Source organism: Rhinoderma darwinii, chromosome 12, assembly GCF_050947455.1.
Source record: "Rhinoderma darwinii isolate aRhiDar2 chromosome 12, aRhiDar2.hap1, whole genome shotgun sequence".
Lineage (NCBI taxonomy): Eukaryota > Metazoa > Chordata > Amphibia > Anura > Rhinodermatidae > Rhinoderma > Rhinoderma darwinii.
Window position 1 is genome coordinate 6,574,836 of NC_134698.1, and position 10,694 is coordinate 6,585,529.

The 10,694-nt window shown below is 42.4% G+C and overlaps 1 protein-coding gene across 1 annotated transcript in view; it reads left to right on the forward strand.

The window, feature by feature from the left end:
- Nucleotides 1–10,479, forward strand: part of INSRR (insulin receptor related receptor) — a 36,928-nt gene extending 26,449 nt beyond the window's left edge. Inside the window, exons 15-22 of the mRNA XM_075844832.1 lie at nt 509–617; nt 3,078–3,148; nt 3,717–3,946; nt 4,138–4,248; nt 5,085–5,244; nt 6,148–6,277; nt 7,120–7,254; nt 7,543–10,479. Coding sequence (XP_075700947.1) covers nt 509–617; nt 3,078–3,148; nt 3,717–3,946; nt 4,138–4,248; nt 5,085–5,244; nt 6,148–6,277; nt 7,120–7,254; nt 7,543–7,894 — 1,298 coding nt within the window. The 3' untranslated portion in view covers nt 7,895–10,479. The remainder of the gene's footprint in view (nt 1–508; nt 618–3,077; nt 3,149–3,716; nt 3,947–4,137; nt 4,249–5,084; nt 5,245–6,147; nt 6,278–7,119; nt 7,255–7,542) is intronic.
- The last annotated feature ends 215 nt before the right edge of the window (nt 10,480–10,694 follow it).

Consider the following 10,694-nt stretch of genomic DNA (forward strand, 5'->3'; position numbering starts at 1 on the left):
TATTCTGGAGCATCTTTTTCTTAGAACTATACGTTGTGTCGTCCCTCTATTATTCCTCCTAGAAATTTATGAATAAATTTAACAACTGGGTGTTAGCAGTTGGGGGGGGGGTGTCCCTGACTGACCATGTTCTATCATTGCTGACAGACTTCATAGGGACACACCACTTTGAGAGGAGCAATGGTAACACCCAGTTGTCAATTTATTCATACATTTCTAGGAGGAATAACTGAGGAACGGCAAAATGCAGAGTTCTAAGAGATTATGTTCGAGAATTATTTCACGGGAAATACAAGTATTTACTTAGATGTGTCCGGAGAGGGGACAGGTTCTCTTTAAGTCAAGGTCACTCAAGATGGTCATACAGGGAACTGAGGTTGGCAGCCCTAAGTACAGTGATGTTATACCCAGTGGTATTATCTAGTCAGTACCCATACTATCAAGGAGTATTATGAAAAATCATCTCGGACTAACCTTATAATGCGTGAAATAATTTTGTTTTCCGCAGAAGAGACCCAGTCGGAGAACCTTTACCTGTTACTCAAAGTGATGCCGATCTTACTGTTGCTTATCATCGCCTGTCTGGCCTTGTTCATCTTCCTCTACAATAAGAAAGGGTAAGCTGATAGTTGTTATATTATGTTTTTATTGGTAGATTTGGGATCCTATATGGGGTAATCATGTAATACAGTAAAAACCTTATAAAACAGCATCAACTGAACCCTCCGGGTCATATACATAAAATATCAATCCATTTATTGAAGCATCCAAAAATTCTGCGTGCCTATGGTAGGTGTTAGAGCATCAGTCCCAGGAGAACGCTTAGAGGAGATTAGGCTTTGGAAATTCTCCTCTGAGCCATTAATTTTAAGACATTCCTTCTGCCAACACTAGGGGGTGCTCACTGCATAAGCGATCAATCGTTGTATAAATACCTATGTGGTGAGCTCCCCCTAGTGTTAGCTGTAGACAAAGAAAATTTTGTCATGTCACTTTATGGCTGTATGAAAGGAAACCGATAATTTGGAGGTCTCCTTTTAAAGCGTTTTGGACCTCTTTAGATGAAATATAATTTAATTATAGGTATGTTTTCTTCGTAAATTACCTCAATTAACCCCTGAACCTCCAGAAATGTTATTAACCAGGGTTACCAGCATCCATAAATTCCTGTATAATGGGAGCGGTGGGGCATTTTGCGGCCTTCATTGTCGGCACCGACAAGCTTGGAAACACCCCTCTAAAATTCGTTTCTCACCGGTTCTCAACAAGTATCTGTGGTACTTTTTCCTTGAGCGTCAAGCTCCGGGTCACATTTTTGTAAGACTTTGTCGAAACTATTCTCTCGAAAGTTACCAAGTGAGTACGTGACTGTGAAGAAGGTGCGGACTGGTTCTGACATCCACCCCTGGTCGTTCTTCACAAATAACAATAAACATGGGATGTTTATTCTTGGGATCGGTTTGGTTTTCTGAAAATACCAAAGAGTAGTGTGCCAGATGGGGAGAGAGGGGATAGAACGACTATTTATTTCTTATTTACCTCCAGTAAAAACTAGTAGGAGCCTGTTGTAGCCAGCGGCGCTTAGTAATCTCTGTCGAAACTCCTGATCACCAGTCTGCCTTGCGGATAACAGATACCGTAAGTAGGTTTCGTCGGGTCATCAATCAAAGGAGCGGGAGTTGGGGATAGCGGTTCAATCCTCGAGATCGGATCTATCCAACGAATAAAATTAGCCCACTACTATATTTTATTTAAAAAAATAATCCCACTTTTTGGGTATTTTTAGAAAAAAAAATAAATATGGTTGAGATGTGAACTGATGTGTCCTATCTGTAACATATTCTCGAGCTGTGAGTTGAACGAATGAGATTTTTGATTTTCTAGTTGCTAGGACTACGTTGCCTTAAATGTGGTTGTCAAGCAATGTGTCCATAGCAACCTTATTGTCCCACTCAGGGCTTTGGCAATTGGCTAAAAGAAGAGAGGTGACAAAGAGGTTTGAGACGGTTTACTCGATCCCTCAATGCCATGTATTTTGGATGGAGAACCCCCTAAAAGGGAATATCATATGTATTTTAATATTAGTTTCTTTCATTAGGTGTTAGACCGTTTTGATAAATATGGCCCGTCACTCTTCTTCTACAGGCTAATGGAAAAACTGGCCTAGTTGACCATAGCAACCAATCAGATCAGCTTTTATCTGCTCTGGCAAAAATTGAAGCTGCACTGCGATTGGCTGCTATGGACGACAAGGGCCGTTTTTCTGTTTGACAAATCTACACCTCACTTATCAATCTAGTCAAACTTGCCAACTCTCCCAGAATGTCTGAGAGACTCCCAGAAAAAGCAGAAATAGTGGAGCAGGGAGATGATGGCTCCCTGCTCCACCGTTGTATTAAACTGTATCTGTGTTCTAAGGACAGTGGTATAAGCGGTAGATGTTCTGGGACAGCACCCGAAATCCAGGACAGTCAGTCTGATCTAGGGTCTGCAGATCTCCCAACCATCCCAGATCCCACCTATCCTCTTAAGAGTGAGGGGGAGTCTGGTGTGTGTTCTGTATTAGTTCAGGGGCTTTGGGGGAGGAGCTCTATTTATTTATGGGTTCGGGTCTTCTATTTAAGGGGACTGGTATCTGTTTTTGTTTAGGGGTTTGGTATCTGTAATTGTTTAGGGAATCTGCATTCATTTTGGTGTGTAATGGGATTCGAGTGCTGTAGGTTGAGGGTGTGTCCTATATAAATGGGCGGGACATGAGGCCAAAAAATTTCCACGCGCCGCTTCGTGATTACCCTTACAGAATATCCCTGACGATCCTTCTCAAAGATGGCACGTAGATTTGTGGCAAAAATTGCGCCACTCTCAGGCTTTCTATGTTGTAAATTTGACTAAAACGAACTCCTTGAAGATCACACCCACTAGAAAAAGTGGAAAAAAATGGCCGTTGTAATGCACGCCCTTCTCTGCTCCAAAATTATAAAATGCTGCCTAATTTTTTTGCTATATAATATTTATAAACTTTATAGTAGTAATAATGTAATGGAAAGAATTTGAGATCCATTTTATTTTAATTTCAGAAAGAATGATGGATACCCCAGTGGAGCTCTGTACGCCTCGGTTAATCCGGAGTATTTCAGCGCCTCGGAAAGTGAGTATACAACTATTCTTGATATAGTAATTGTCTGAGTGAACTCTATGCAGATATCCAAAAATTTCACTGGTGTGCTTATTCATGATCGTTCAAGCACTTTCCCCAGCCTAAGACTTCTTCAAGAACCTGGAGAATCCTAACCACTGAACGTCAAAAACAGAGTGAAGTCCTTTTTATGTTCATGGGAGATCAAAGAATCTCCAGTTTCATGAAGAGCCAAACCCTTAAAAGAATTCTTAACGTAATCTGAGAACACTGTAGACCTGGTGGCCCGGGTCCCACTGGAGGTGTTTGTTGGACCAGGTCTACCAGTGAGCCTTTTTAGGAGTTTGGTGGACCAAGGAAACAATTAAGCCTATCTTTGGAACATGGTGGACCATGGCCAAAGTAGAACCATTTATGAGCTTGGTTATCAAGGACTTGATGCTCTTCTGTGCCTGGTAGACCAGGTCTGTAGAGAGGGCCAATGAGTGTCTGGTAGTCCATAACTTCACCGGAGTCTCTCAAATAATGTAATGATGTCATTGCTCCAGATTGTGACCATTGTATGTTACTTATTTTACAGTGTACGTTCCCGATGAGTGGGAGATTCCAAGAGAGAAAATTACCATCATCAAAGAGCTTGGCCAAGGCTCATTTGGCATGGTCTATGAAGGTGCAGCCAGGGACCTCGTGAAAGGAGAATCTATGACCAGAGTGGCACTGAAGACCGTCAATGAGTTGGCCACCATGAGAGAAAGGATCGAGTTCTTGAATGAAGCGTCTGTGATGAAAGGTTTTCTCTGTCATCATGTGGTAAGTGAGACTTTGTAGGAGGTGCATTCAAAATACAATTTTCAATGGTTCTTACATTGTTTTTTTCCTCAAGAGTTAAAAGCGGTCTTCTACTCGCTTTTTAAGAACATGTAAATAAGCATTTAAATATTTGCTATAAACAATGAGAGGCTGTTTCAAGTAAAACATTGTTCCTTAATATGTTATTGCAGGTTCGTCTACTTGGGGTTGTGTCTTTAGGACAACCAGCTTTGGTAATTATGGAGCTCATGACCCGAGGAGATCTAAAAAGTTATCTTCGGTCCCTCAGAGCAGACGATGAGGTACTATATTTATCCGATCTATTCTATCTATCGTTTTACATATGCACGGCTACCTATACATTTGGTTTCCTCCTGTCTCAGTCGGGGGACCCCCATTTCCCTGTGGACATGCTATAAATGTCTTAAGTGGGATGCCCTCTTTAAATTTGTGTTCTGTCTCATCAGAGATTGTGGCCCCTGCTGCGATCAGTTGATCGCCACAGGTAAGGGTCCCGGCACTCCCAGGAAAACAGATGCTTTTGCCGGCAGATTTCTTGGCTGACCAGACGTTTCTCCTGCAGGGGAAATGTAGTATTACATGATACCCATTTAGGCCCCCTTCACACAGCCGTGATTACGAGCAAAGACGGCCGCATTTGTGGGCCATGCTCCCATTATAAAGTATAGGAGCGCGTTCGGTAATTTAAAAAAAATAGGACATGTAAATATACGGGAAGGTGTCCGTGGGCCATAGGAGTGAATGTTTCCATACCTTGATCTGCAATTATGGATCTGTACTTCAATTGCGGATCAAAATTACGGTCGTGTGCATGGTCGTCCATGTAACACATGCATGGCTTGAGTCTGCCAGAGGGGGAGCCATTATTTGTTAGCGGCTCCCTGTTTTGGCTCTTACAAGGGAGGTCCCTTGTGGGGGACTATTTCTATGACCTCCCATATCCCCTAATAGGTCATAGGAATATGGGTTGTCTTTAAGACTGTCCCGGGAAAAATTGACAAATATTTATCCTCTTTTCACCAGATTTTAGCCAAATGCCAAACTTCCCTTTCAGAATATTGTCTTGTATAATTGTATTTTGTACTTTGATAATAATTCCATCATTCTCGTTCTACAGAATAGCGTTCATGCCACCCCTCCATCATTAAAGGAAATGATTCAGATGGCCGGTGAAATCTCTGATGGGATGGCATATTTGAATGCTAAAAAATTTGTACATCGCGACCTGGCAGCCCGTAACTGCATGGTATCGGAAGACCTAACTGTAAAGATTGGAGGTAGGTTATGGATTATACAAAGAGGACTTGGCTATTAATGGAAAGCTCCACCATTCTGCAATTTTAGTTCATAATCTAGAAGTTGGTCAGTGGGACATGCGGCAGGTGTCCTAGGACAGTGCCCAAAATCTGGCACTGGCCTGCTGCATCTGGGACAGTTGGGAGGGCTGATGGTCCCTACAAGACCAAGAAAAGAGCAATCCATACAGCGGTGTGTGTAGAACAGAAGGGGACAAAAATCAAAATTGGACGACCCTTATGGTTCTAGGTTTTTCCACCAAGAACCATAGGCCCTTAACACCCAATAGCAGAGAGGATGGGACCAACCAGGACTGGGCCTCCGCAATACCCCTATACCCAAAACTTTTTTCGTTTTACCACAATGCTTTCTGAACCAAGCTGTTATAATACGTATAGTTTTATACTTATCATGGAACAAAAAATATTTATTTATAGATTTACCTAAACCCGATAAGGGTAAAACAATGAATTAGGCAAGGGCGACTGGTCACGACGCAGGCCACATTGACTTTCATTACCTGAGATGCAGGCAGGGCGGCCAAAGTTGCCGTGTAGCCCTAGCCTTAATTAGTCTTTCGCCTCTATCATAATACAATTTTCGAGATCACCTGGTAAATTTGTATGCCTTTGTGTACTGGAGTCCAAAGTTTTTTTTTTTTAGACCGGCCTAACAAAAGATACGAGTGACCATCTGGTGGGACAGTCTTAGACGGCATAAAACTGATTCTCCCACAATTCAGTCCTCGTTGATCATCAGGTCCAGGTGTGGACAGCTCCGTCTGAAGCTGTCAGTGGGTCACTTGATGGTCCATCACTCGGTGATGGCTTTCTGTAGGTTACTGGTAGACATACTGTAGTAATTCTGTCTTTTTCACTCACTAGATTTTGGCATGACCAGAGATATTTATGAAACGGACTACTACCGGAAAGGTGGAAAGTCGCTTCTTCCTGTCCGATGGATGTCGCCAGAGTCTCTCAAAGATGGTATCTTTACCCCGTACTCGGACGTCTGGTATGTCGTTCTAGTTGAGAAGCCTTTAATGATTGTACCTACCAGTCCAAGCTGTTGAATAATCGGGGTGCTCAGTCCAAACTTTAGTTTAGACAATTTTTTTCTGGACATACCGGCTCGTCTGTAAATACAGCTATGTCTGGGACAGCAGCTCCGGCCTGTTTACTTCAATGGGGCTGACCTGTAGTACCAGGCACAGCCACAAGTACAAATGTGTCACTGTACCTGGATAATCAATTAAGGGGCTTCGGCACGTGCTAGGGCGCTGCGGCCCCTTGTTCTGCTGATCAGTAGGGAGGGGTACTGAGGGTCGGAAAGGCCAACATTGTACATTTCCGGATTTACCTTTTAAGCAGTGTCCTAGATACCGGGAAAAGTAATTCACATGACCTATGGAATATATTTCTTATCCATTGTATAAATAATTTGATCTATATAGGGGTACGGCCAATATAATGATCACAGAGACTCACATACTGTACAAGGAGCTGTAACCAGGATTGAGTGAAGTGGTTGTAAAAATGCCAAATTGGTTCAACCATCCATAAATAATAAAATTTGTATAACATTAGAAAACATGATCTATCTTTTCCAAGAGTGCCACTTTTGTCCAATGGCTGTGTCTGATATTGCAACTCAAATCCATTAACTTAAATGGGTTTGAGCTGCAGTACCAAATACAGCCCAAATACAAAAGTGGCACTGTTTTTGGAAAAGGTCCCTGTTTTCTAATGTTCTACAACTCCTTGAAGAATAGCACAAAGTAAAGCCACACATATTTTCATGGTCTGGCTTTGATACAGGACGGTAGAGGTAGACTGATGTTGTTTTCTCTTTTATAGGTCTTTTGGGGTGGTCCTGTGGGAAATTGCCACCCTAGCAGAACAGCCTTATCAAGGCATGGCAAATGAACAGGTCCTCCACTATGTTATAGACAATGGAATCCTGGAGAAACCTGAAAATTGTCCCGATAGACTGTAAGTATTTTTGGATTTTCTTTTTGTATCTACTCTGCATGGGATGACTTCCCTGTTTGACAATTTTAGTAATTCCTATAGTTTTTCACAGAATGTCCTTGTGGTGGTCCCTAAAATAAACTCTTCTTTACTTTTCGAAGTATAACCTATAGAATCAAACCCCTTGGATACCAGATTAAAAAATGTGTACAGATAATGCGTTGCCTATTTTAATTGTCAAGATGTTGTATCTTTTTGTCTTGTCGAATATTTTTTTTATTTTCTTAACGGTCTCCATTTTGTTTCCAGACATGAACTGATGCTGTGGTGCTGGCAAAAAAATCCCAAAAATCGTCCATCGTTCAATCAGATCCTGGAGAGTATTAAAGAGGAGTTACGGGCCAGCTTCCATCAGCTCTCCTTCTTCTATACCGGCTGCCATAAAAGCAGAGAATCGGCTGAAGTGTCCGACCTGGAACCAGATCAGACACACAAAAACCTTTTGGCAAACTCTCTCCCGTCATCCGCATCGTCTTCATTCATCAACTTTTCTTCTTTGTACGAAGTTCGGAAGGACCATGTTTTACATGCTGTAAATGGCAAAAAGAGTCCTAGTACCAGAAGGAACATTTATCACATGAATGGGAATGCAAAGCACTGAAAGGGCTCAACTTTTTGAGGGTCCGTATAAAACCTCCACGTGGGTCTCAACCCTGGCGTACAATCATCTCGGCAGTCTTCTTATTGTCAACGATTTGCCCGAGAAATGGATTAGATTACTTAAATTTGATCCATCCTTAATCACGGGAAAGGGTTCCTGTGATCCTGATTGCCAAGCGGAATCCTTACCAGGTGTTTGAAGGACTTTTTGTAGCAGCAGATTCAAATAGAAGTGCGTCATGGACTCGTTGGCTTCATGTCATGGACTCGTTGGCTTCATGTCATGGACTCGTTGGCTTCATGTCATGGACTCGTTGGCTTCATGTCATGGACTCGTTGGCTTCATGTCATGGACTCGTTGGCTTCATGTCATGGACTCGTTGGCTTCATGTCATGGACTCGTTGGCTTCATGTCATGGACTCGTTGGCTTCATCTCATGGACTCGTTGGCTTCATGTCATGGACTCGTTGGCTTCATGTCATGGACTCGTTGGCTTCATCTCATGGACTCGTTGGCTTCATCTCATGGACTCGTTGGCTTCATCTCATGGACTCGTTGGCTTCATCTCATGGACTCGTTGGCTTCATCTCATGGACTCGTTGGCTTCATCTCATGGACTCGTTGGCTTCATCTCATGGACTCGTTGGCTTCATCTCATGGACTCGTTGGCTTCATCTCAGGGACTCGTTGGCTTCATCTCGTGGACTCGCGTTCATCTGAAGATGTTTTGATGTTTGACTTGGACGTTGTGGGTGCTAGATTTTATTGTGATTGCGAAGTTAAGATTTTTCTTAATGAGTTCGGATGGACGTCAGATGTTTTTGAACTGTGCTGGACTAAAGCTATGCTCTTTCAATGACCTCTGGCTAAAATCATCAGAATGAAGGTGCCACCAAGAACTGCATGAGTTTGGCCTACCTGGTCAGATCTCCACGCTTCTTAGTGTTTTTGTCCCTTTTCAGTTCTGGTTGTATCTCAGGGATGTCCCACATTTTATTTATGACCTTCTTTTTGTATTTGATTTGAGGAGTTGTGTGATGATTACATGGTTGCGACTGATTGAAACCATTGTTTCGGGTAAGAATGTCAAGAGATGGGCCACCTTCCTTCGATGGCAGTCCTACCAAGATGTATTGGAGTAGTTCAAATTTGCTGGATTATTCAAAAACTTTAATTTTAAGGCTAAGTTCACTACAACGAATCGTCCTCTTTCCAGCAGTTACCATTGGTTAGGGTGCATGACCCCTATTATTGCATCTAGGGGAGAATATCTCCGTAACGTGGAGTTGTATTGAAGTGGCATACAGTGCCTATAGCTCCATAGTATGAGACTATGCTTCTCTGTACAGGCCGTGTTCACGATACCTAAGATGGTAGTCACCATTTTAAGGTCTAAACATGGCAAAAACTGCTACTTGTGGATCAGTCTCCCACCTACATAGAATGTAAGTAGTGATAAAGGGTTTCTGATAGGGTAGGTTTACACAGACCAATTTGCCCTACTAAGACATCTTTCAAAGGGCCACCAATGACCCTAATGGGATCTGCAGGACATTTTTGAAAATTCCCACGAACGTTATAATATTTACGAGCTTCCTTCAAAAACATACGTTCTCCAGTTGCCTTGTTAAGATGCATTACTGACAATGGGAGGTCCTGTATCCCTCACATATTACTCTTTGGTGTCAAATGCCCATTTGGCCAACTTGGATTTTTTTTTTAGTGCACTTTAATGACACTACAGGCCAGTAAAGTATCAATGATCTACACGGGGAGGTTCCTTATAGACCATTTTGAAGACCGTTGTTGATCGTTCTATCTATGACGTGTGAATTTTTTTTCTTGTATGGTGCTTTTTTTTGCTTAAAATGTATTGTTCTCCTACCATAATGGCAGCTTCTATGGCAGGAGCCTCTCGCGCCATAGATACCACAACCAGTAGCATATACAAGACGGGAAACCTGTCTGAGGGTCATCTCGCCTAGGAATGAGAAGAAGGGAGCAAGCTAGTATTGGACTACACTAAGTTTTCGACCAGCATTCGGATAGCCCCGTTTTCCTATGGGGCTCCTCTCCTCTCGATGCCCCCTCGTCTGCTCAGTCCAGAGTAACTTTTTTTTAAGGAGCACTCTAGTCAAAACAAACAGGTATATCTTTTTCAAGGCCTGAGGGGGGTGGTGCATGAGACATGGATTGAAAGAACAGAATCGGTATCATGCTCCGCCCCCCTAGTATATCAGTTTTACTCAGAGTTCTCCTTTAATCACATTATATTTGCACACTGCTGTGCTTGTGATACCAGTTCGCTCCCTATACTTCTCAATGTCATAGTGGGGACCCTCGTTACAGTTGTAGGGGGTTTATATTCGGCACTAGGTTCTGATTTTTTGAGAGAATGAGGGGTGATGACAATGTGAGTGACATTATACAGGAGGCCGGCACTGGCCGCAGTTGTGGACGCTCCACCGGCCTGTCTCTACGTTACGTCTCCTCCAGTGTCGATCATTGACCTGATCGCGTGTCGTGTACGATTCCAGTTTTTGTCCTCTCAGCACTGTTTTTATTTTTGTTTTATTAAAGCATTATGGACCATTTTAAAACGTATTTTGCCTCCTACGTAAAGTGTCAAGTTCTACTTTCTATTATGCCTAATTTTTTTTTTCCTATTTCGACACCACTTTCAAGATCTCTGCTTGCTGCCAGGGAATGGGAAAAAAAAAACCTCCACTTACAATCTGCTGTTCTTGCTTATAATTCACATTCTGTTTAATTTTCTTATTGCCATTTGCTCCATTTTTTT